The sequence below is a fragment of the Acipenser ruthenus genome, chromosome 4 (genome assembly GCF_902713425.1).
Source record: "Acipenser ruthenus chromosome 4, fAciRut3.2 maternal haplotype, whole genome shotgun sequence".
NCBI classification, from domain to species: domain Eukaryota; kingdom Metazoa; phylum Chordata; class Actinopteri; order Acipenseriformes; family Acipenseridae; genus Acipenser; species Acipenser ruthenus.
In genome coordinates this window covers 37,844,997-37,872,685 of record NC_081192.1, presented here as the reverse complement: position 1 = coordinate 37,872,685, position 27,689 = coordinate 37,844,997, and the positions used below count along the sequence as shown (strand labels likewise).

Sequence of the window (27,689 nt, the reverse complement as noted above, 5' to 3'; positions counted from 1 at the left end):
TCATATAATATTTAAAGGTGTTGCATTCATTGAATGGACACCAGAGCACATGATAGCCCAGCTCCTCTATTTGCATAACCCCTTGTTTGTTGTTTTTAAATCTTGTCATCAGTATTTACTCTTTCTATGAGAAGTTTTGAAATCCCACCTATCTTTTTATTACATATTTATAAATCACGTATAATTTATTCTGAATTCAGCATAGGCAACTGCATATGAAAAAAAGTTAACAAAATACAACACACATCCTAATTAATATAATTGCATTATTTTACATAAGACAGATTGTAATTCTTCATTAAAACATATGACATTTGGTCACCCTTTGAAATGTTGACCTATTTCCATAAAGCGCCATTAGGTGTCGCTGTTAACCACATATTGACTGAAGACTTGCAACGTAGAAAATACAGGAGACCTTAAACGTAAGTACTGTATTGTAAATCCGTTATCATTTTAATGTATGAGAATAAATACATCTGGACATGGAGAAAGGCGTACTGTTTTCACCCCGTGCTACACTCTCATGGCCAATGGACAAGCATCAGATAGTATTCATGAATACATTATTATTTTAATTAACAGTCAAACTGATTGTGGTAAAATTAAATGTATGGGATGCACTTAAAAATAATTCAGCGGGTAAAGTTGCATTAAAGACTGTTAAATGTTTGCATTGCAAATCGACTATCTGAGCTAAAACTTTATATTGTGTGTATGCACAGATTAAACGTTAGTTAAGCAAACGGTTGCCAGAAAGTTTATTTCAAATAAATAGGTTAGTGTAGCTGCATATCAATGTATGCTGTTATCACAGACGCTTAGTTTCATTGCACCGACTGATGTCAGTCTTGATAGCTCTGCTCACAGGAAAAACGCCTAAATAAGCAACACAAACACTATATAGATTGAGTGGTCAGCTTCTACAAAGGTGTGCGGGTGGTACTTAATATTCAATGATCTAACGTTGTTTACTGTTGCAGATCTACGTCAAAAAACACAAATTCATCCATTCACCAAGGGCAGAGCTGATGCAGGAACACAACAAATTGGACTTGCAGTTTTAGTTTATTTTTTTTTAAATTTATTTGACAACTTTAAGCTCAAAATGCCTAAACTCTGGGTGTAAGTGCATCTGGTATCGTATGCAAATATATGTGGTGACGTTAGAGATCATGTGGTTTTTGGCGTAGATCCCCCTCTGAACGAGAATTTTTTTTCTACTGTTGTCTTTAGGATTCGGTGGAATCTTTAGAATTAATCTTCGCAGCCTGTACACCTTAGACGAGAGTTACATTTTGGAACCTCGGCGTCCCAGCGCTGTAGACACGGGGACAGGTAAGAAACTTACAAACTTGATGCAACGATCAGAAGAAGGATTATTAACAAAACAAGTCCTAAACTTAACCGTGCCAAGCCGTTGCTCGTTTTCCATCACTAGCTTGTTTGCTTTATTTTTAGAAGTAGAACTTAGCCGCTGAACTTTGGGGTTTTAAAACGGGCACGGTGGGTCACCCGCAGTACCCGCTTGCTTAATAGTTAAGGGAGATTGTTTATAATCAAGAAGTTTGGCTGAATTCTGATAGACCAGGATGGGGAAAACATGTCTACTTTTTTTTCCGATGTCGAAATAACAAGCAAAATATGGCTTCCGAATTCGACATGGCGTTACGTCGTTACGAATGATAGGTATTTTAAGGAGCATGTTTGTCCTGCAGTCGCTTGGTTTTTGGAAGTTATATCAATCCAGTTGATGCTAATTTAATAACAGCCAGGCTGATGTAGAGCGAGGATAGGTAATGAATTAGGCTCCTGTAAACTGTATGCTTTTGGGTTTGTGGCGTAATGATGTAGGAAATGGTGACGCCTACCTCCATGGTCGCAGCAGAACAGAGATCGACGACTACAGACTAGCATACACTGGTAAATTATTCATAGTAATTCATACAACTACTGTAATGAATGTGTAATCTCCTGTTCCTGTCGTACCTTGTTACAAATAAGTGTTTATGATTGATTCAAATTCAGTTGCACCCAGCATAGGTTGTTTTATAAATTACAGTTTGCACCTTATTGTGCTGGGGCAATACTTTTACAGCATTCATCTGCTATTTGATAAGAGGCAGTGCGCATCACCAGGCCGTACCGTTACCATCCAGTGGTGTACAGTACCACCGTATTCTGCAAAGGTGCTCCAGTTTTTAAAAATAGACACAGATTATTCTGATCAAATGCAGTTGGCAGGATTGTTAGTTATTTTAGTCCTAAACAACATAAAACAAAATCTAAATCAGAAATCCCAAATGGTTCCAAACCACACAGCAGTAAATTTCTCCTGCTGGCTTCCTGAGACATTTGAACTTGTCCTCAGGAAGTGTGCCTTGCTTCAAAGCCATGTGGGGCTCTGCCCTCAACGATTTCCTGATTGCCTTTTGTTTGTTTTTGTTTTTTTTCTTCTGTGGAAATCCAATCATCCACAAGTTAGCGTTAAAGAGGCAAGCTCTATTTGTCCTCAGCCTCTGTAATTCAAGAACATTACCTCTGCTGTAGATGTTTAAGGTCACGTTAACTGCATGGTGCAGTACACTTTTTAGTATTACACTACCTAAACTGGAGGTGGTGTTGATATTACTGAAAACGTGTTAACTACAGCTGACACGTTTTCAGTAAAAAAAAAAAAAATAATAAAAGATGTCAGGGAAGATATGTGAAATATTATTCAACAAAAAGCACTGAAAAAAAGATGAGGACTTAAGTAATCCACTCAGTACTGTCGTTTCACTACAAAAAATACATATCGAAAATGCCAGAAAACCTGTTTTTTACTTACATACTTGGTGTCTCTGACAACATCACCTACTCACTGAGTTATAGGAACAGAATCACTGGTATACAGGTACAGTATCTTGGTTCAATGATGATGTCCAAGCAGCGGCACTATTAAATAGATGTACAAACATTCTGTAAGATCTCAGGTTACTGTTGTTCATATTCTCGCCAAAGCTGGGCTTGAAAGATGGTAAATAATGTCCATCATGGGACACAAAAATAAGGCATCCATCACAAGCCGCGGGCAATCAAGCCGTATAGAAGGAAATATTTGCTCCTGCATGCTTACTGGCAGTGTGGCAGTGAACCAACCAAATTAAAATGGTCCTTCGCATTTTAGCAGACTATTGTTACTGAACAATATGGAGTCAATAGTTAGATAAGCCAAATTTCACTTAATTTCCCTCGAAATCACTTAATTTCCCTCAAAAGCAATATGCGAATGAACATTTTTGTAGATGTGTTAGAAGGCAAAAAAAACATGTCTGTGTCTGCCAGAAGTTACATAATTGATAGAAATTAGATAATCAGTCAGCACTCACATATCCGACCCTATAAAATGTTGACTTCAGTGATGGTTAAACGAGTGTGATGCATATCTGATTATTTTATCTCATTTGACGTGTATGTAGGTGAGCACGTTGTAACCACAGTTGCGCAGTCCGCTTATAGTAGGTGGAATTGGGCTTGTTTTTATTGAGAGTTGCTTAAATTTTTTGAGAATCACTGCTTTTTTTTTTTTGTAATAGGTGACATGACCAACAGTTAATGGTTGTAGGAGTGGTTTTGGTACTATATTTTCAACAGTAGTAGTATTTTAATCCAGAACGATATGAGACGACTGGACACGTGAAAAGTACATACTGGTACGTATAGTAACAGTATGTAAATTTCCCCATTAACGACACAACATCAAAATGAAATCAAAACGTTACCCATGCACAGAACTGCTTAAAACTTAAAAGGCAACACAATTTAGCAAAAGATTTAAAAATAACACCAGCTCCCAGAATTAAAACAGTATCCAAAGTCAGTCTTCAAAATTGCAGAATGTAGTGTTCGATAAGACCCTAATGTCATAGTTCATGTGCAAATGAAAATGCACAAAAGCAACTAAAGATCACATATTTAAAAATAAAAAATGCATCACAGTATCTAAAACTGTCTAATGATTAACTTTTACATTACCGTGCCCTGTCTCGTTCGCTTTGTTTTTGGAGGAAGCGCTGTGTAACTACCGTGCACAATAAAGACTGATTTGCCATGCCAAAAAAAAAAAGAAAACGCAGGCTGTGACAGTTAAACAAGTCAATTGTAACATTGAAGAGATGGGCTTTGTATCAGAAAACTGGTGACAGAGTTGGAAATTGCTTGTGACGGGTAAATGCATTATATATATATATATATATATATAATGGGGATTGATTTTATTCTTAATACAAGGACGGTAAAACGTGACTGACATGTACCGGAGTGTCGTATATCTGAGTGCTGACTGTATATATATAAACTGTCAAATATTATTATTATTATTTGTTTATTTAGCAGACGCCTTTATCCGAGGCGACTTACAGAGACTAGGGTGTGTGAACTATGCATCAGCTGCAGAGTCACTTACAATTACGTCTCACCCGAAAGACGGAGCACAAGGAGGTTACGTGACTTGCTCAGGGTCACACAATGAGTCAGTGGCTGAAATGGGATTTGAACCGGGGACCTCCTGGTTACAAGCCCTTTGCTTTAACCACTGGACCACACAGCCTCCTTATCTACATAAAGTTTCAGATTTGTAAAATGTAATAAGAGAAATAAAATGGTGATGGTGTTTTTTTTTCATTGTGCAACACCTCATTTTCCACATTTTATTTTATTTGAAGTGTTTAATGAAGTTAAAGTAATGTTATTACTTTATGAAAATTTGTCGATGGTCACTTTGTTTATTGTAAAGACACGACAATGACAGGGATTATGAAGAAGAAGAAAAAAACGCAGTGTCTACTTTTATGTATTGTTTTTTACCTGAAATACACACAAGATTTTTTTTTACCGTAACTATTGTATGTCAGTCTTTGTTTTGTAGTTAATTCCATCACAACTGTATTTTTTAACTTTAATGCAGCATTACTTGTAATGGCTTTGATAGCTTGAGAAAGAACAAATGTTCAAATACTTGTCTCAATCTTGAACTGATAATCTGAATCTGAAATTTCCATGTTTGTCTCAGCACTATCAGGTAGTGTAGCTTGGTTGGACCTGGTACCAAATTCATTTCCCTTGTAACCTAAACCACCAGAGGTTAAAGGCTTTAAAAGCTGGTAAATTGGCCACGTACGGCAGACCCCTTGTTTAATCTGCCATTAAATCTGCGATCCTGTCTGATTTGCAGATAATTTGTTAAAAGATTCCACTAACCTGATCAAAGTGAAGATATTGACCCCAGAGTTCTGGCAAGTTTTTCATTGTTCATAAGATTCCTGCTTGGAGAGCCATTTGTAAAAAGAAATACAAGAAAAGAGAAATATACTGTTAATAGATTATGGGCTGACACATTTGTTTTTGTTTATTGTTTCTTGTTTCTTTGGCTCTGAGCTTGAGTCTCATTTGGGTCTGTTGGGAGTAAAGCTAGAGCCCAGAAGTGTGGCAGGTTTCCAGTTCTTCATCAAGCATGGCAGTGGGGCTTCACTTTGCTTGGCGACAGGGTAACCGTTTGCCTCCTAGGAAAAGGAAACAAGAAAACAATTTTAAAGTATGCTGCTGGCTGCTCATTAAACCTCTGCACAAACTGGAAACTACAGCACATACTGCGTGATTTGACATAGCTGGACAGACAATATTGTTATGTTTGTGTGGTAATAAAGCTGCGTCCCATGGATGAAGTGGTGATATACTGTAAAAGGATATAATTTATATGCTAATTCATGCTCGTAAAATGGTTAATGTTAGGTTGCTAGTTTTGTAAATGTACTGTACTGGGGCTGGGGCTCATGTTCCTCCATTCTTCATCATTGGGTTTTCATTCTCTTGAAAGTATAACCCTATAGAATGAACTATAAAGTTGAATGAAACCTGCTGAATAATATTACCTTAACACATGGCATTGCATGCTGCTTTGTAGTTTTCCATATACTTAATTGACACATTTCGAAATCTAACAAATACTTTCAGTGCGACTTAGTCTCTGTAAGTTGCCTTGGATAAAGGTTTCTGCTAAATAAACAAATAATATGAGAAGGCCTGAACCCTGGCTGAAATTTCTCTTATGTTATGTACTCCCAGAAATCTGTTGAGTTGCTCAGGCACTACTCTTTCTAAGACTTTAGACAGAAATGGGAGATTGGAAATAGGCCTGTAGTTGTTAAGAACATTGGGATCTGAGGTGGGTTTTCTGATCAGAGGTTTTACTACAGCAGTCTTGAATGAGTTAGAAACAGCACCTGATAAAAAGAGAACTGTTAACAATATTCAAAACTGCAGTGTTTATTTTAGGGAATACTTTTTTAAAAAGTGAAGTGGGAATGAAGTTTGTTGTGTTGTATTCTTATCACTTGTTGTAGTCATTTTTGGGGTTAGTTTCAATTTAAAATTCAGGCTACAGTGGTTCCATTCGTCATGAGATATGCGTTGTTAATATGAAGGATTAAAAATGCTACTGTATAAACTTTAAACACATCTATTAATACTGTTATGATGATGTGTTTACACCCTTTAACAGTGCCAACTGTGTATTCTGACAAACAAGTCCCACAATGTCAGCAAGTATTGTATTTTTATAACCCAGAATATATTAATATTAAGAGACATGCACCCTGAACTCTGCATTGGTTACTTGAGGGTGTGATTACTGAGCTGAAAGCGGGAGCAAGGGTGTCAAGTATGCTCTCAGTCAGCTGAATATTGAAAGAAGTATTTATTTACAGATCTGAACAAGTTGCAGCTTTTAATGCTATTAGGAATTTAAATCAGCAAGCCTGTGGCATGCAGACTTGCTGCTAAAATCCAGGTACAATGTTAAAAGATCTAGAAGATAAATTTGAGCAAGATAAGTAATTCTATGGTTTGCTGCTGGAAATGTTTGATCTGATTTCTTCCTGTTTGGGATGCTTAAAGTATATGGCTTTCTTAAAAGCCGACGAGAGAGACATTTGCTGTATTTATTTTTAAATGAGAAAAAATATGTATGTTCACAATACTCTTTCAGAAATGGGAATTTTCACGGGGAGCTACATGTTACCCACCAATAGGTACATTTTCACAGATATCATGAAAAAAAAAAAATACAACCTTAATCAAACACAATAGGATTTTTCCTGCTGGGGTCTAGAATACGTTTCAGTAGGTGGAGAAGTTACACTGTCGAGAATCCAGCACCAAAAATCGACCACTGTGTGATTTGTAAAAATCCCAACATTCAGTTTAAATTGTCCATGGATTGAGGAGGATAAAACCTCTCTAAACAAAACCGCATATAAGCAGTGTACTGTTTTCTGAGCAGCACATAGAGCAAAGCTTCCAGTGCAACTGCTGATTTTGGAGACACAATAAGTAGGCAGAGGGTTGTTCTATTAATTTATACATGTGAGAGGATCTTTAATATGCAGCAGCACAGCAACAGAAGGGCATCTCAATGTCTCCCTGTTGCCATAACGACTACATGGAAATGAACGTCCCCTTAATATTTAATGAGACCTCTGCTGGTAATGTTGCTAACATGGGAAACGCCTGGGAAGAATGTTGCATTTCCCATACTTTTGAAGTGTTATAAACTCCCTAAAGCAAAAGAAATTGCAGCATTCCTGTTTTTCCTTCTGAAGTGACTGTATGCCAAGCACAGTCTTATTGCAGCTGTACTCAGCAACAGCAATTGTTGTGAAGTATATCTTAGAATCTGAATACAACACCATTGCAGTCACAGCCTCCACGCCAGCTTGGTGTGCATTGCCAAATTATTCACCAAGCTGTAAAGTGGTCGTGATCGACATGAGGTTGTCATCCTAATGACTGTACACCATGGAGCAATTCCCACTGCCAGCTGATCTGAGTCCAACAATCCTCATGTTATCAGCTGGAATCCATATTCAGAGCATGGAAAAAAACTAGGCAATAGTTTTTCTTTTCTTTGTGTAAAATATACCGTATTACTTCAAATTAACGACACCCTTGAATTAACGCCTCACTCAGATATCAGCTTTTTAATAAACGCCGCTCTCAATAAAGAAACATAAAGGTATTTTTTTCTACCCCTGCTCAAAAAATAAAGAACGAAACACACAACTCTGTCTGTGTACATGACACCCCCGAAGAGACTGCAACCTCACTCCAGCATGTAATACAAACTAATGTACACCCACCTTAGTAAGCAAATGTTAACCGTCCCGACACACAACCCAAGATGAACTACTTACAGCACAGCGGTCCTTCATGTCCCTTTTTTTCCAGCAGAGTTCAGTACCAACACAGCAGGGGATAAAACAAGGGCTGTCTGTTTACCTCGTCGTGAGCTTGGATGGTGAAAACTTAAACTCAGAGGAACTTAGAGCTTTGCTGGTCACTCTTTAGTGCTATCCGAAAGCTGGCTGAAGATATCTTTTGGTAGGGGCTTTAGTTTTTTATTCATTTGGAATTTTATTCAGTCCTGTACAATTTATATATATATATATATATATATATATATATATATATATATATATATATATATATAAAAAATGCTTACTATCTATGAGAAGATTTAGTTTCGGTTTCTTTTACAGAGAAATTACAAACAAGTAGGTAAATATACAGTGAGAAAAAAAGAACAGAGTAGGATATATTTTAGTTTTAACAGAAATCAAACCGATATTCAGAGGTAATATTTTTCGTTAAGAAAAACAACTGCATCACACTCAACTGCTGTTCTCTCTCCTGTTCTTGTCCCACCCCATAGCAACCAATACACACTCCTGATTCGCTGGTACTCCACTGACCTCCCAACTCCCACCTAATAGGCTCTCGTTAACTGTCAGTAAATGTACTGTATTCAAGCCCCAAAAACACACGAGTATAGTGCTGCAGATCAGAGCCTCTCATGGCGCCGTTTCTAAAATGCCTTAAATCATTTAATAAAACATTGCAGTGTTTGTAAAGCATGGTATTATTAATAAAGGCCGCCCTCGTATAATCACAGCCCTCGTTTAAGGGCCGCAGTCATTTTGATCAATTTAAAATTAACGCTGCAATGCCAAATTGTAATACGATAATTGAAAAGGGGTTATTTTGTAGATCTTACCCAAGCATACAGCTTTGGACCCCAGGTGCTGATGCTTTGACAGTTATAAATTCAGCTCCCTGAACACACAAGCCGATCGTGCAACTTACATGATCAGCTTATGGACAAGTGAAAATACAGCATTGCGATGAGGACGTCAAGATTATAACCCTAAATCGAACATCTACAGCATAGATAGTTTAATTGGACTGTGGGTTTGGTACAGTACTGTACAGTCCAGTTAAATGTTTTCCAACGTCATTGTTTTTGTGCTGCAAACATGTTGAATGATTAAGAATTGTAATGTAGTTACTATACAGTTTCTTTCTCACTTGTTACGTTCCAGGAATACAGTATGAAAATGTGGTAAGATTTTTAAAAAAAGCTGTGTCTAAAGGGTCATTTGAAGCCCTGACAGCAATATTTAGAAACCACCATTTTTATTAGTACTCCCTTAAGCCTGCCAATTTAAAATTAGAACCCAGTTTGAAGTCTCCTGTTGCCAATTTGCATAAAAATTTTGAGTGTGTGAGTGTGCTTTTTTTACTGCTAGTACGTTAGATTAGCGCATTGCTAGGATACACACTTTAGGTCTCTACATTCACGTTGGACAAGCCAAATCAGAAGTAGGCATATTGTATTCACGTTTTCTTGATTTAAATATTAAGGCAATAATTTATTTATTTATTTATTTATTTATTTTTTATCTGTTAAATCTACCGATTAATCTTCTGTTGTTTCAAAGCATGTTGTGCTTGGATTATATGGCAACATTATATAAAAAGAAGCTGAATTTAGTATGATAGTTAAATTAGTCAGATGTCATTGTCCATCCATCAACAGTCCAAAGCACCTTTGACCATTGTTCCATAGTCCAATTTCTGTGTGCATGTGCATATTCTAGCCTTTTAGTCTTGTTTCCCTTTCTTAACAGAGGTATTCTTGCTGCAACACATCCTTTAAGTCCTGATTTCAAGAGTGGCCTTCATACTGGTGATTTGATGTGCCTTCTGCCAGTTATTTTGTCAATTCAACGCTTGTCTTCTTTCTATTCCTTAAGGATGGTATCTTCAAGTATTGCTCATCCTTGTTAGACAGCTTTTTGGGTCTTCCAGTCCTGGGCTTGTCAATTACAGATGATGTTTCTGTGTACTTGTGGATTATGCTTCAGATGTCACGCCTTGAAAATCGAGTGATATGAGCTATTTCACTCAGTGTTTTTCCTTCTTTATGCAAGTCAAGGTTGTTATAATAGTAGAAAACACTAGTGGAGGCTTTGAGTAAATTGTTGATGCTCATAATGCATCAGAGTAGAAAAATGCAAAATGTCTAAGACTTTTGCACAGCAGTGTATATATAATAATGTACTTTTTTATACACAATAAAACTTTGCACATTTCAAAAGGTACTTTGTAATTTAATAAGAAATGTAATGTAGTATAAACAGCACATAAGGCAAGCAACTCAATATAACAAAAACGTACTTGTCGACTTACTTGATTGATGAATCTTGAATGATGTAATTTGTAGAAATAATATTTTTACAGCTCGTGAAAGATTTTTTAAATCACTGTAGCCCACAGAAATCCACTGGGAAGATGAAGAGCTGGTTTGAAAAACCAAACTGCGAATCCTTGCAGTCAACCATTTCCCCGGTTGACTGCAGCTGTACCCTTCAGTAAGGTACTTTACCTAGAATGCTCCAGTAAAAACCCAACTGTATAAATGGGTAATTGTATGTAAAAATAATGCGATATCTTGTAACAATTGTAAGTCGCCCTGGATAAGGGTGTCTGCTAAGAAATAAATAATAATAAATAATTTCGTTTTTTTGTACCATGAGCAATTGAAAAGGCAATTTTGTTTTGGTCCTCCCTTTAAGAATGTCCAATTTAGGCTTTGGACTACCTTTATTGTTTTTTATAATTATTTTTTTCTCAATTGAAAGCAAGGAAAATTGTGTATTAATTTAACCCTTTGCAGTCCATTTATTAAGTCCGCGTCAGGCGTGTCAGGTCCAATTTATTTTCACACGCGCAGTTAATTTTAGACGCGCTGTTTAAAAGTATTTTTTTTTCACAGTCAAACGGGTTTAAAAGGCCCTGCATATCAACAAAGCACTCACTAGGCATTTCCAGCCCCGCCCCACCCTTTCGTTCGCTATCGCTTTCACATATGCGAAGAAATAAATATTATTATTATTATTATTATTATTATTATTATTATTATTATTATTATTATTATTAATAGTCATACATACTGATAAATCATCTCCTGATCACTCGTTTTATCACCAAACTCCTCAATAATGCAATCCAAGTCATTATTTTATTACTATAACATCTCAAAAAAGCTCTGCAAATGTCCGTGATAGTCTTTGTGCGCTGATACACTAACAGCCAGCTTGTTTCCTTATGACCGCCCCTATGTAATGCCAGGGGCATGTATGACTAATCATGAGATACGCCAATTTTTTTTTTTTGTATTTTTTTTTTTTTATTGGCTTGTCTCGGCTCCTGTCGCTCCCACTCGGCCATTGAATGGTTTTCTCGGCTTTTTCCGGAGAAAAAACGACTAGAAACCTGTTTTTTGCATTTTTTTGATGATGTCGGACAGGGTCCGACAATGGACCGGATAGGAATAATTGCAATGTCGGACCAGGTCTGACAATGGACCGCAAAGGGTTAAAAAAAATGTATAACGTACTGTATGGAAATCGAAACTTAAGGGAGTAGCCACACATGACCCATAACCTGCCTGGCAACAGACACGTCAAGATTACCTCTAATTATGAGTGGTAGATGCTAGCAGGAAGCTTGCATCGTGTAGCCAATACAACTACATTAAAACTCGACAGACAGAGGGTGATTCCAGGTTGAAGAGACAGCATCCCACCCATTTTGAGGCTATATTAGGCAATAGCAATACAGTAGACCTTGGAAAGCATAGCGTAAGATAAGCTTTTGTTTTTATTTTTACAAAATTACACGTAGGCTTAGCCTCCGTAGCCTCTTATGACTAGCTGCCATTCCTCATCAGATACTATTTTCCTTTCAAAAACATCGGTTTAATAATTTAGTGGCAGTTTTTATTTTGATATACTACTACAGCAACTGTACAGTATCTTTTAAGAAACCGGTTGCTGTAGTCATGCAGCAGGGGAATTTCCTTGGATACAGGTGCCTGGAGGCCTGTTGGTTTCCAGGGTTCATAGGCCAGTTTCTGCTACTGTAGGGAGAGAAACCTTGTTTGGTATCTGGTAGTTTTACTACAGGCATATTCATATTTAGTCAGTGTCACATTTTATCAGCCACGCCATGTCACTGGTTCAGGCCATGGCCTAGTTGATGCATTTTCTTCCACTTCATTAGATGTTTGCTGCAACGGTGGTAAACGTCTTTCATCAAGCCTATGTGTTTGGGTGTCTGTATAGAACAGAATGACAGCTAGTAGATTCCTCTGCACCACATCAGCTCCAACAGCACTAATAGCTGGTCCTTGCTGGGGCTGCTGCTGGCATACCCAGTATACAAAATAGAAGTGCTGCCTGTGGTCACTGACCTTAAACTTCTTGTATAGAAAGGTCATGGACTAAAGTCTTCACAGCAGACAGGCACAGTGTGAGGTTCCTCACTCATTGTCCTGTCAAAATGTCTCAGCCCTGGCCTGGAGTTACATCATATAGGTGGTTAGAAGGAACTTTACATTTCTGGCCATAACTGCCATCTGAAAAATAATGTTCAAACCAATAACTATGTTTACTGTTCCAGCGTTTAAAACCCTAGCTACCCTGTATAAAGCAACAACTTGGAAGAATGTCCTTGTGAATTTTGAACCTGAATTTGAAATCCTCAACTATCAGTTCAGTTGAAACTGAATATGTTAACTTGATTATATTATTATATATCTCCCAAGCATGACAATATTCAAAGGATTGAATGTTTTCTATTTCAAAAATTCAAACTTGACAGGATTTCCTGCAACTGTGGCTAACAACCTAACAAACCACAGAGATATTAAGAAAGCAGAATCAGGGAGGCAGGGACTTCTAGAGTTAAGAAAGAAGCCATCAGTTGCAGGTCACTGTACATTTATTGTTTGTTATGTATTTTTTTTTTTTAAAAAAAGCTTTGTGTGGAGATGGCTTATAGCAAACCGCATAGCAACACTGTGTATTTGTAGCCTAATTAATCTCGTTTACATTTGCTTAATTTTAAAGCAAAAAATGTCCACGTTTAAAGCAGTTTGCGTGTTGTTTTTGTTCACTAACCTATCTATGGATGTGTAAATGCTTTTTCTGTAGATGTTCGCAAATCTGACTTTTTCACATATCCGCCAATACCCCAGTCCACAGGGAGTCGGATATGTGACGTTGTATTGTACAACCACGCGTGTGTTCTACAAGGTTCTTTATCGGCACAGTGCATTATTTCAGCGTTAAATTCTTAAACTCTGTGAACATGTTAAAATTTCAATATAAAGCCATGCAGATAAATAAAATAATTAAATACATTCATAGGTTGTAAAACAGTTTGTTTAATATTATAGGCACCTTTTCTTAGCGGTTGCCTCTGACGATGGTTGTAGTTGGATTTGTACGTTTCAACCTGTGTAACATCGAACAACAGGGCTAGCCAGAGATTGGATAATGTTTGTTGGGTTGGTCTTTCTTGTGTACGGTTTCCATGTAACTGAAGACATTGTATTCTGGGAGATTGTTGTTGGTGGAAGTTTTAGAGGAGGTGGGAGGGGAGGCAGATAAGCTGTGCAGCAAAATTGCTATTCATATTTTTACGCGTTCAGTTTAAATTTAGTGCGTGTTTCTGATTTTTTCATGCTTAAAAATGGCAGGTACGCAGCTTATCTGGACTGCTGTTTACAACCCAGCAAATATGGAGCCCGTGCTGACGGAAGACATAGTGCTTCTTACCATGAACGTTATGGCTTTGTTTCTTAAAAACACAAGGTACATTTTATTAATGTTGAGTTTCATTTTGAACTCTGAAGTTCTCCTTGACCGATTTTCATTGTTCCAGATATCAATGTGCCTTGATTTCGGTATCTGATCACGTTGCTTCATGATCCACCATTTTACAACAAGCCTCATAAATTGTATACGGTACATTAGTACTGATAGTCGTTCTCTGCTCTTCAGGGGCCTGTCCTGAGTACTGTATTTGTGATGTCAACGCGCCAAAAGATATCGGAAAGCATGCACCAAAATTGTAGTTCGGTATTACAGCGTCCACACTTCTGATAAACCGCACTACCTGCTGCGATCTCATTTATAACTGGACTCGAGACTACCCCCTGAGGTGGTCTTGAGTCTGGTTCTCAAGTACGGTATTAAACGGTGTGTAGTATAGACGCTAACCGTATTTAGCACTTTTAAGCCGGTTTAATGGCATTGTGTGGACAGGCCTTAGAAATACTAATAGAAACTCAAATTCAGTGGCAAATGTTTCGACTAGAAGTTGAAACGTATGTCATTTGAATTTTAGTTTCTTTTAGTACAGTAGTTGTGAATTCAGCACTATTGAGTGTGTAATAGTTATGGATGAATAGAGAGTAAGAAGGTGGAGCATTCTACCTAGTCATTTGCTTAAAACTCTATGGCATGTGTCATTTGAAATATTTCAATTGAATAATAATACAGTTTTGTCTATATAGCCTCTGGTGGTATTGGTAATACAAATCTCTGTGGTAGGGAAACGTGTAACCCTCTCTGAGGCTTGTGGGATTGAAATTAGTGATTGCCCTTCCTAACTGATTTTGATGAACTTCCTTTTTTTTGGCAGTTTGGGGTTTGTGGTAGGGTAACTTCACATTGTTATTTGTATATTCAGCAAGTGCATTTCAGATCAGATAAGTGAGGAAATGAGATCTGATCTGTAGGCTTTTACTATGTACTTAGTCAAAGCAGAGTTGTTGGTGGTTTCGCAGACCTTGAAAGCACTAATCTTGTAATGCCCTACCTATATTAACATTAGTCCAAGATTAGTGCTAATCAGGGGTTCTGTAAACAGATGAAATAGGTAACTTTAGTGTAATGAACACATCTTAATCCCTGGATGCTTCCCAGAACACATTTTTCTTTAAACCAGGTTATTGCTGTATTCAGATTTTGTTTTAAATAGTTATAGAAATAAATACTTCATACCTTTGTACTGGCATACTGTGTAACCAAAATGTGCTCTTTAATGATTAATATACTTTTGTTGGCTGTATCATAACTTTTTTTTTCTTTTCTTCATTACCTACGAAGTGGAAATTAGGATCTTAGCATAGTTACTAAACTTGATAGGCATACAGTAAAAGTTATGTTAGCGTCTGCATTCCACTTTTAAAGACATCACAGGAGGCAATGTTTTTCAACCCAGGTTGTAGAAAAAACTGGAAACATGAGATACAATTTGGGGCACTATTAGAAAACTAAACCACTGTACAGACAGTTGTACAAACCCCTGTAGACTGGACAGGCGCCAGCGGGCTTGCCTGTAGCTGCCCAGAACTGCATTGTCCTCTGATGCTGTAGCTCTGGTTTGGCTGCATGGCGGGCCTGCAGAGTGAAAAGAAGCGGTCAGCTGACGGCACATGCTTCGGAGGACAGAGTGTGTTAGTCTTCGCTGCTCCAGAGTCAGCGCAGTGGTGGTAGCAGTGAGGTGAGCCTAAAATACAATTGAACATTGCAAATTGGGAGAAATTGAGACATTGGCTGATGTGCCAAGTTGTGACTGCTGGTTCATTTGACTCCCTGAAGCATAACTGGTGGTAGCAGATTGTGTTGGTCCTGGTGAATCTGTCCCTGGCAAATACACTGACTTCTACATTTCCAGTTTCACAGTCTGTATCACACTCACTGTGTTCTCTTCATCAGTCAGGAATGCTCCCTTAAACCTTGGATCAAGGAAGCTACTAACTTCCAGAAGTTTAGTACTGGTGCTGTTTTCATACGTCTTGCTGAGGTCCTGTCAAATGCTTCATCTCTACTGCCAGGGGTCGGTCATCTGTGCTTGGCACAAGACGCGCAGTCATAAAATGGTGAAGTACGCGGTGTATAGCAGATATTGTCACGTGCTCCTCACCAGCTAGAGAGTCTGTGAAGACATTAAGAGGTCCTAAAACTTTGTGGACATCTTCCAGAGCTGCAACATTGTAATCTTTTGGCATGAGATACCAAGCATTTCTGTCACTTGCAAGCATAGCACAGATTGCCTACTGCTGTTCCAAGAACCTATTGATCATTACAAAAGTTGAACCCCATCTGGTGATCACATCGTGCAGTAGCGAGTACTGAATGACATTTAACTCAGTTTGTTTCTTCCTGAGCTCTCGTTTCTTCTTCCAGCTCCTTTTAAAAGCTTGAACCAGACATCGACAAACTCTTACAGCTGAATCTAGATTTTATTTTTCGTGCTTTTCCGATAGCCAGGTTCAAATTGTGGCCAAAGCAGGAAAGCCACGGTTACAGCCAACTCCTCCTAGAAAGCTTTTTTTCATGTTGCTTGTGTTGCTTGTGGTCACACATGTAAGTAGTTTCTTATTCAGTTTCCACTCATCCAATAATCTCAGAAAAGTCTCAGAAATGTTGCCACTTGTGTGATCCAGTGACACGAACACATTTTCTAAGCATTTTGACTCCAACTGCCATGACTTAGAAATTAACTGTGAGAGTGATGCAAGGCTCTCCTTTTCCATCTCCACTGGTCAGTTGTAGCAGAATACCATGAAGCTGCTTGAACTGATGCCTCAACTTCAGCACGCACAACACCATATAGCAATGGAATTTCTTTCCCTGAGAACTACACTCTAGATGGCAAAGTATACCTTGGGTTAAGCTTCTGGACCAGCTGTTTGAATCTAGGGTTCTCAACAGTTTGAAAAGGAAGCATGGCTTTTACCAAAATCATTGCTACTGCTTTGTTTATTTCATTTGATGTTTTTGAATGTGGGTCATACTTTCATACACGATCAAAAGCATCTGCAATTGTAGATCGATCAGTTCCAGCACACCATTCATTAGCAGTAGTACTGTTATCCTGCCCCTAAAACAAAATGGAAAAAAATAAAAACAGATAATTTGCCACTCCCCATTTTATTGATAAATTGTTAATAGCACACAGGTGGAAGAATGACATTTTTCCTAACTAACTGCTAACAATTATTTTTTAAATAGTCTGCAAATAAAACCACTACCCCAAAAGTAAAATTAAAAAGTGTAACGTTCCAATGTATTTAAAAAAGGGAAAAAGATCCACTAAAATTACTTTTTAGGTTTATTATTTTTTTAAATGGTTCAAACTTTTTTAAATTGTGATTCTCTACTAACAAATACAAGTATGACGTTCTTTACATTTCCGAAGGAAGGTTTGAACCTTCGATGGTACTCGTTTGCATAAGTTACTGGTGACGTCACCATAGCTACTGGTTTATATATGATTGAAAATCCTATTATTTTACTGGTAATCCATATAAATGGAATAAAACATTCACATGCAGTTTAAAAATATGTTCTATAGAACAGTAATCATGTTTTTATAATAAAAATAAAAATACACATTGTTTATTTACACGTAATTGAAGATGATTGCAGTACATACAGTAAGCTTGCATTGCACAAGTGCAGCGGACTGAGGCAAAACAAAGCTTTATTTAACAGTCACCGTTCCAAGCAGGTTATCAGTCACATTTTACTACTATTAAAAATATTAATAATATTAATAATGCTAATAATAATATGAACTTACGCTTGTCAAGTGACCCCAGAGATTGGTTACATTCAACTTTTTTTTTGGTCGTCTGGCCATTTAACAAAAAAATCCCAAACAGCAGAGGAGTTTAGAAACATTTCTTTCAATACAGCTTATGCGCTTTGCTGTTGAGATGGAAAATGAAGAAATTAAAGGTTTGCTTCTGGATAACACGAGCTGGAGGGGGGAGGGATTATATATATACAGTGTGTGTCTGTGTGTATGTGTGTGTACATATATATATATATATATATATATATATATATATATATATATATATATATATTACACACACACACAGTGCTGTGAAAAAGTATTTGCCCCCTGTCTGATTTTCTGCATTTTTGCATATTTTTGACACTGAATGTTATCAGATCTTCAACCAAAACCTAATATTAGATAAAAGGGATCCTGATTGAACAAATAACACAAAAAATTGATACATATTTCATTTATTTATTAAAGAAAGTTATGCAACACCCAATGCCCCCGTGTGAAAAAGTAATCGCCCCCTTAGACTCAATAACTGGTTATGCCACCTTTAGCAGCAATAACTGCAACCAAACGCTTCCTGTAGTTATTAATTAGTCTCTCACAGCGCCATGGAGGAATTTTGGCCCACTCCTTCATGCAGAACTGCTTCAACTCAGTGACATTTGTGGGTTTTCGAGCATAAACTGCTAGTTTCAGGTCCTGCCACAACACCTCAATGGGGTTTAGGTCTGGACTTTGACTAGGCCATTCCAAAACTTTAAATTTCTTGTTCTTCAACCATTCTGATGTAGACTTGCTTGTGTGTTTCGGGTCATTGTCTTGCTGCATGACCCAGCTGCGCTTCAGCTTCAGCTCACGGACGGATGGCCTGACATTCTCCTGTAGAATTCTCTGATACAGAGCAGAATTCATGGTTCCTTCAATGATGGCAAGGCGTCCAGGTCCTGATGCAGCAAAGCATCCCCAAACCATGACACTACCACCACCATGCTTGACCGTTGGTATGAGGTTCTTACTGTGGAATGCAGTGTTTGGTTTTCGCCAGACATAACGGGGCCCATGTCAGCCAAAAAGTTCCACTTTTGACACATCTCTCCATAGAACATTGTTCCAGAACTCTTGAGGATCATCCAGGTGCTTGATGGCAAACTTGAGACGAGCATTCGTGTTCTTCTTAGTGAGCAATGGTTTCCGCCTTGCTACTCTCCCATGAATCCCATTTTTGCCCAGTGTCTTTCTGATGGTGGAGTCATGAACACTGACCTTAGCCGAGGCGAGAGAGGCCTGCAGATCCCTGGATGTTGTTCTATGGTTCTTTGTGACTTCCTGGACGATTTTACGCCTTGCTCTTGGAGAGATTTTGGCAGGGCAGCCACTCCTGGGAAGATTCACTGCTGTCCCAAACTTTCTCCATTTGGACAATATGGCTCTGACTGTGGTTCGGTGGAGCCCCAGAGCCTTAGAAATGGCTTTGTAACCCTTTCCAGACTGATAGGCATCAACAACTTTTTTCCAGAGGTCTTCAGGAATTTCTTTTGTTTGTGGCATGATGTGCCTCTAGAACCTGTGTGATGACAACTTAATTCTGATGGTAAGGGCCAAAGTTAGTCAGATTTATATTAGGCAGGGCTGGCCCAAATCAGGCCTGGTTGTTAACCAAAGTACTCAAACAGCTGACCCTAATTATCCCTTTAATTGGGTTGAGTTAAGTAGGGGGGGCAATAACTTTTTCACACCTGAAGATTGCATGTTAGATTACCTTGCACACCAAACAAATGAAAGCAGCACCAAACTTTGGTGTCATTTTTTCTCTCAGACTCCCTCTATATACTACTACAACCCACAAAAAAATCTGACCAAATACAATGTGAAAAATATGCAAAAATGCAGAAAATCAGACGGGGCAAATACTTTTTCACGGCACTGTATGTGTATATATATATATATATATATGTTTCCCAATAACAATGCAAATGTTTTGGTCAATGTTTGACCATGACTGTAAATAAATAAATAAACAAAATAAATAAATAAATAGTTAGGCCAAAAATTACTTTTAAGTTTTGTGCCATTTTTCAAAACATGGTGCAGCGCAAAGTGGAATGTTCCCGCAAGGTATGCACTGGTATTTCATCTCCACTCACCTTCTTGACTCGCCCAGGTGAAATCAGTGACCACAACCCATATTGCACACTCTGCACTGTCGAAAAACACTGCCTTGTTCTCTTTGGCAAGGATGAGACTTGGGAAATGACGAGCCGTCAGCCTCACGGGATGCACTGTGGTGCTTGCCCTGCCTCCCTGATCACCTGCACTGGGGTCTGCACTGTGCAGAATTTGCTTCACAAGGCTCACGTGAAATGACAGTAGAGATGGTGGTTTCTGCTGCTTCTGCGAGTATAATATATGCGCATTAATAATAATAAGGTAAAAGGTAAACTTTTTATACCATGTGATGGTTTTTCCGCAGGAAGCTGTAGTACTTAAGCAGCTGGTCGCTTCTGTCAACTCCTCCCATGATGGCATTATAATCTATAATCACCTGAGCTTTGTGAATGAGCTGGCCTTCTTTGGTGTTCTTTCCTGTTTTCCCTATGCTGGTATCATTGCAGTTGGAAAGCATGGTGACATAATTCCGGTCACGCCAGCACAGTGCCATCAGCTTGTCAGTTGTGCAGTACGTTACCTCTCCTTTCTGCAATGATGTTCCATCTGCTTTCGTGTGCGAACCACAGCGATTACCACACACCGTTCCCAGGCAATGTGTCTTCCTGTCATACAGAGACAGACAACGTTCAGGACTGTTGTAGTAGTTGTCTACAGCTAATCGGTACCCCCTATCTAACTGTCCCTTCATGAGCTCCATCACAATACAGAAACTGGAACCATGTTGACCATCAAGCAGTTGCTGGTCTTGCCCAGAATACATCAAGTATTTCCAGGTGTAGCCGGTCTTTGCCTCACAAAGCTTATATGACTTCATCCCAAAGCGTGCCCGTTTGTTTGGGATGTACCTCTTGAAATGAAGCCTTCCTTTGTACAGTAAAAGAGTCATCCACTGAAATATCTTGCGTAGGTATATAGATGCTGGTGAATAAGGCTGTAATGCGGTCGAAGAAGGGGCAGATTTTCCAAAGGCGATCATTTTCAGGCCTGACAGCTTGGTTATCCTGGAAGTGCAGTGCCTGAAGAATCTGCTTGTGGCGATTCCGGCTCATGATGCTACCAAAGAAGGGAGTCTTGATGGTGGGGTCCCCAGACCAGTAGCTGTCGAGACATGGCTTTTTTACTATCCACATCAAAAATGAAAGGCCCAAAGACTGCCACAGGCCATCTAAAGTGACATTTTCCCAGCTCCTCGCTCTTGCATGGGGTTTATCAGCTGGTATTTTCTCCATCTGCTCCTGGGAAAATGTATGCGTCTGCTTGTGAATTCATAACATTCATAACATCATCGGTCAGAAACAGCTTCAAATAATCCAGTTACGTGGCATCATCCCTCATTCTCTAACTGATGCCAGGAACACCAGTGAATGAGAACACATGCGACTGTATTTCATCAGTGCACCAGGTGTTGTGTACAAAACAGCCCAGAGAGCTGGAGGACGCAACTCTCCCCCTCTTTCTTGCCCTACCAGGACCTCAACCTCTTCTTCCATGAGATACCTCTGGTTGCACACTGCAGCTTCCAGCTGTACAACAAAGGGGAAACAGTTATAGACAGGTGTGAAATGACAATCAATAATAATACATTACATTTGCAGTGATGTACAGTTACAGAATTTATTCACCATTTATTTTTATTTTTTTAACGTGTGATGTAGGGTTTATTATTGTCAGTTGGTAACACTTGACAAATTTGCTTTTCTATCAAGCATTTTAATGAGCACTGTTAACGTTTGTTTATGGTGCAACAGTAACAATTTGTGAAAGCTAGTTGCCCCTGTTATAAACATACTACTAATTCTACAGGATTTCTAAATGTTTATATTAAATGTGATTCTGTAGAAATATCATTGATCAATACTTGCTCCTTTTTTCTTTCTTTCTACTGTAGATCAAGCTGTGATGAAGTCTCATAAGGTTCCCCATTGGAGCTGACATTTAAAGTCTGTATCAAAGCTCCATTTACAAAAACAAAACTGGGTGAAAAATCCTAAAAACTCCACCACACACACATACACACACACACCCTGCATAAACTGACAGGGTCTGAAACGAAGTTTCACACCAACCCCTTACCATGGCCAGCAGAAGGAAGTCAACTATTCCATGTATGGTCCGTGCTACTGAAATGGTGGAAGAGGATGACCCAGATGAGATGGAGGTCATTGGAGACACCATGGTGGAAAACGGGTCTCCGAAGCCATTGTCTAATGATGATTGGACTACAGGAAATGGTGTCCAAAGTAAGCAGAAGGATGTAGAGCAGGACAAGCCAGCAGCAGACACTCCTCAACCACGGAAGCCACAAGGAGGCTATGAATGCAAGTATTGCCCTTACTCCACGCAGAACTTGAACGAGTTCACGGAACATGTGGACTTGAACCATCCCAACGTCATTCTCAACCCTCTGTATGTGTGTGCAGAGTGCAGCTTCAACACAAAAAAATATGACACATTGTCGGAACATAATATGAAATGTCATCCCGGGGAGAGCAATTTCAAGCTGAAGTTGATCAAACGAAACAGCCAAACAATTTTGGAGCAGACAATTGAAGGAGCCAACAGTACTGCCTGTATGATCAGTGGTGAGAACGCTACTCCTGCAATCTCTTTGAGTAAAACACCCATGATGAAAATGGGGAAGCCAAAAATGGACCCCAGACGTTTACCCAGGAAGGGAGATGACCTACAGAATCTGTCAGAGAACCTAAGTCCGGAAATGGTCACAGATCCTATTCCTACTATAAATGTCAATGGGACAGTTATAATCCCTGAAGCTTCAGTTCCAGAAGGGTTGACGCATGTTATGCCATTTTTACAGCGGCCCCCCAATTACAGCTTGGTGCCCAAAATTGCTGTCCCCCTGAACACTACCAAATATAACCCGTCACTGGACATTAATATGATCCTCATTAATTCATTCAATAAGTTTCCGTACCCAACACAGGCAGAGCTCTCCTGGCTGACAGCAGCCTCAAAACACCCTGAGGAGCAAATAAGGGTCTGGTTCATCGTTCAGCGACTAAAGCGTGGCATCAGCTGGTCCCCCGAGGAGGTGGAAGAGGCCAGGAAGAAAATGTTTAATGGTACTATCCAGCCCATGACACAGACCTTAACAGTCTTGCCTGCGCAACTAGCTAGGAACACTAAAGTCACGCAGCCCCTTATACAGACTCTTCCCTGCCAGATCTTAGGACCGACCAGTTTGGTATTGACCCAGGTCGCCAACGGATCAACCATGACTTACTCCCCCATCACACTGACAGTAGCCGACCAAGTGCAGCCCCTCAAGCGGCCTTTGCCAGCTCCGGTGGTGACCCCTGAAGCAAAGCGAGCAAGTGTCGGCCATGTGGTTCAATCACACCCAAATCCTGCTACGCCCATCATGTCTCCTTCTATGGACCGCAAGAAGACCAGGGAGCAGATCTCAGAGCTTAAGGCCAGCTTCCTCAAGAGCCAGTTTCCAGAAGACAAAGAAGTTTACAGGCTTATTGAGGCCACGGGCCTGTCAAGGGGGGAGATCAAGAAGTGGTTTAGCGACCACCGCTATCGGACTCAAAGGGGCATTGTAAACATCACCAGTGAATCTGTAGCCAAAGACATGGCACAAAGGTCCAGTCAACCTCAGAGCCCATGCATTCAGACAGCACAGCAGAGGTTAAAAGGGAATACCCCAGAGCAACTAAAGGTCCTGGAGGCCAACTTCCAGAAAACCAGCTTCCCAACACAGGTGGAGGTCGACCGTTTGATGGTAGACACCAGCCTGTCCAGAAACGAGATTGACAACTGTTTTTTGGAGAGTCGGATAGTACGAGACAACAAGGAGCAAGCCCTGTTGAACTCCATGGATTCACATAAGAAAGAGGATCAGCAACAGCCAAGGGCACTCAATGGTACACACGGGCAAGGGGACCAGGTGAGGGCATCTCCACTACCCACTGTTGCCTCAATCCCCCTAGAACAAAAAACACTGGATCTTCTTAAAGGTGTTTTTGCACAGACTCGGTGGCCTTCTCCTGAGGAGTACGACCAATTGGCGCTTAAGACGGGGCTGGCCCACACAGAAATCGTCCGATGGTTCATGGAAAACCGGTCCGCTCTTAAGAGCGGGAGCTTGCAATGGATGGAGCAGTACCAGAAACTGAATGGGGAGGGCCAGAATGGACAGAGCCAGACCACCCTGGGTTCCAAAAGTGGCCATTCTGTCCTCCAGCAGCACTACCAGGAGTTTAAGGAGTTGCGGGAGGATGACCTGGAAAAGCTGGTGGAGGGGTCCAAACTGAGCTATCAGGAAATAAGGGACTGGTTTGCAAACAAGCAGGGAGAGGACAAGCTTGACAGAGCAGAGAACATTAGCCAAGGCAAGCGTTCAAGTGAGGAGCAGGGGGACTGGGTGGAGGTGACGGTCGGGGTGGACGAAGATGAGGACCATGCTTCTGACTGCACTGAAGCTGGGTATGAAATGGTTGAAGACGACTCAGAAGGCATGACAGGATAAACTGTTACACGAAGGTAATAATAGTGTGTGAGTTTGTAAATAATTATAATATACTTAGGTAAAAAAAAATGCAAGCAATCCCTCTAGGATTCTGTGATTCTGCGATGTCACAAATCAATTCAGCGATGGCTGCAGAAAACCATTAATCGACTGTAGACGTTTTGATTTGATTTGGTTTATTTTGATACCAAGCGATACAAAATATAACTGCAAAAGGGTGTGCTAGCTAAACCGTATGCCAAACCATCCATGAACACTAGGCTAAAGCACAAGAGACAAAAGTCAGAATTCAAAAAAGAGAAGTTGACGAAACATAAAACACTGCCTAACAGTCTCCATGCACAGACTGTTGCGGCAGAAGTAAAATAAGCTGGGGAGCTCATTTTAATTCAACATAGACTATTTTAATTAACAAATAAGAGAATAGTGGTACCTGTTGAAACAAAGGAAATTAAAAATGTCATTACTGCCACAGGTAGCTACACGAATATGAGGGTAAGAAGTTGGCAAATCTAAATGCCAGAAGTATATTTTTCTTGATTTTTAGTTTAAATCTTTCTTTTAATTACATTGCTTTACAAAATATATTGTCCATTTTACTCTTGTCTTGCATGTAATATAGTTGAGGCTCTGGAAAATGCAGTTTCATGTTATGTGTGATTCAGTTTATAGAAAGTGTAAGAAAAAAATAAAAAATAAATACATTTATGTAGATTTAAATCCTCTTAAAATATTAGGACAAACAGAAGCAATTTAATATAAAATGACATGGAATTCAGATTAATATTACTATTTTTCATCTAGCCATGCTTTAAAATATTTGACTACATTATTGTATAAAGTCACATTACAGCTGCAGTGTCCGAGTGACCTCATGCAGTTTGTTTTGATGATAATTATAGTTCATTTCTCTGTTAATTCTTGGGAAATTATATTTTTACATTGTTCACAGCATTTGAAATGTATATAAAATAAAGGTTAATAAAGCAAACTGTATTTTTGAATATTCATAGTATTATTGCTGGGTTGTTGGGTCTCATTCATAAATATATGAAAATACAAAAATTATGTCGCAGAATTAGCTGCAGAATCTTAGTGTGCAGGAAAATTAAGGATTTTGCATTACAGATTTTTCAAAAAGGTTATCCAGTTCTTTATTGGTTTGGTGTTCATCTTTTACTTTTACAAGAAAATTCCCCTGTTTTAACAGCTTCTTATCTAATTTTTTTTAGGAGATTGAATTTTGACTGCTGTCAATTGTACAGAACATCTTCTTTTTGAAGAGGACAGAGATAAAAATGTTATATTTTCGTATTTGGAACCATTGACTGCATATGAACCACAATGTTGGAGACAGAAGAGACACAATGAGCTGAGAATCTGTAGTAGCCACATTTGAGTGTCAAATCTGTACTTCTGTGTTGCAACAAAAAGATTCCTTGTAAATATTTTTTTCTGTATTGCCAGATTTGTACAATTTTGGGAAATGTTGTTACATTTATAATTGGTGCGTTGTTGTCGCTGTTGTTTTCATTTCCATTTTGTTGTGGTTGATCATTTTAGTGGTTTGTTCTCCATTTTGTAGACATAGTAACCCCTATTGGTTTTAATAGTATTTTATTCTATTTTAATAGAATACAATTTAACTTTTAAATAATGGCTGCCATACCAGCCTGATGGATTTTAAAGACTTAAGCAGTTGGTTACTGTATGGTCTAGGGATGGGCATTTTTCTATATTTGAATAATCTAATACACATAATTTACTAAACGATTACAATATAATACTTTACATCAACATGCCTCTGGCTAAACGTAATGCTTAAATAATACCAAAGTTGACATAATACGTAAAAAATAACAATCGGGGCAATATATGACAAAGCTTCAATAAGTGCTATTTGTAACACGAAGTACAACTACAATGTATAAAGCCCAGTTTGCATACTTGCCAAACGGAAATTAAAGGCAACATGATAATATACAGATTACAATGAATCAATAAATGTCTTCATTGGACAACTATGCATTTTTTTAATTAATTTTTTTACATTAAGCAAAATATCATATTCGATACGGTACATACCTCCTGGTATACATTCTGCTGCATAATCTTAGAAATAATGCCATACAGAGTAGACATTAAATCATTGAATGTCATTAACTAAATCTCAAGTTAAAACGAAATGAACGAGCCCTGTCGTACAACAGCGCTGACAGTCCATGTATCTTTAGCGATCATTTCAACCACTAGATTCATTATACGTTCCTTTTTTTAGTGCATTTGGTGGCAAGCTCTAAAGGTTCGTTTTGATTTACCTGTTTTATTTGTTTTGTAAAATACCTTTATTTTGTAGTCTCTTTTGTTAATTAAATAGAATAATTAAGTAAATTTAGTTTTAATACGTGCAATGGTGCATTCCAACCACCTCCGTTACCCCTAGCTACAGTATTTGTATTGCCCTGCACTTTTAAGAACGCCTGTTTTTTGTATCTGTCAGGAGCTTAGCATAATTTAGCGTCATAAAGAAATAATGATTTATTTAATATTTATTTATTTATTTATTTATTTATATATAATCATACATCGGACTGCAGCAGCAGGCTTAGCGTGGGTCTGTTCAGACTATTTATATGTGCAGCAATACAAGATAGGTTAGTCATTTTCTAAACAATTAACATTTTCAAATCGATTATTCGAATAAATGATTACATGTGCCCATCCCTAGTATGGTCCCTATAGGTAATGTTTACACTTGTGAGGAGCACTTACTTGAGATTTAAGAAGAGTAAAGGTGGTGGCCCCTGTTAAGCTGGACCAGGGAGCAACGTTGTAATAAATGGTTATTTAAACACAAAATGAGCTAGAGAGATGTAACTTAACCTGGGTTTTAGCAATCTACAGTGTATCCCATTTCTTTTTTGCATCTTGTTTCACAGTGTTAGGGGGACACGATATCAGTATGTTTGTTATTACATGTTAGCCTTTTAGGAGATCCTAGTGTTAGTGCACTTTATACAGCAGAAATAGACCATACTTCCAGATTATTCTTTTTCTTGTGTACAGCTTCTGCAATAGTGTTATATGTTCAAAAAAGTTTATACCGCAATACTATACTGTTATGGAGATCATGATTTTAAGATTTTAAGATTTTTTTTTAACCAGTTGCCCATCTGCTGTAACCCAATAAACACAAACTATTCAAATGAAA

At 38.6% G+C, this 27,689-nt stretch overlaps 1 protein-coding gene across 2 annotated transcripts; it reads left to right on the top strand.

The window, feature by feature from the left end:
* The first annotated feature begins 1,170 nt into the window (after positions 1–1,170).
* LOC117400766 (zinc fingers and homeoboxes protein 2-like) lies at positions 1,171–27,689 on the top strand. 2 transcript variants are annotated; one of them, XM_034001092.3, is made up of 3 exons: positions 1,171–1,338; positions 21,872–24,492; positions 25,711–27,689. In XM_034001092.3, the coding sequence occupies exon 2, from the start codon at positions 22,058–22,060 to the stop codon at positions 24,476–24,478; it is 2,421 nt and encodes an 806-aa protein (XP_033856983.3). In that variant the 5' UTR covers positions 1,171–1,338; positions 21,872–22,057; the 3' UTR covers positions 24,479–24,492; positions 25,711–27,689. The 2 variants fall into 2 exon arrangements, with proteins under 2 accessions (XP_033856983.3, XP_058878325.1); XM_059022342.1 differs by lacking the exon at positions 1,171–1,338 and adding an exon at positions 1,859–1,923.

What these genes read in the sequence shown, in the direction of transcription:
- LOC117400766 (XM_034001092.3), top strand. Translation starts at nt 22,058, where the DNA reads ATGGCCAGCAGAAGGAAGTCAACTATTCCATGTATGGTCCGTGCTACT.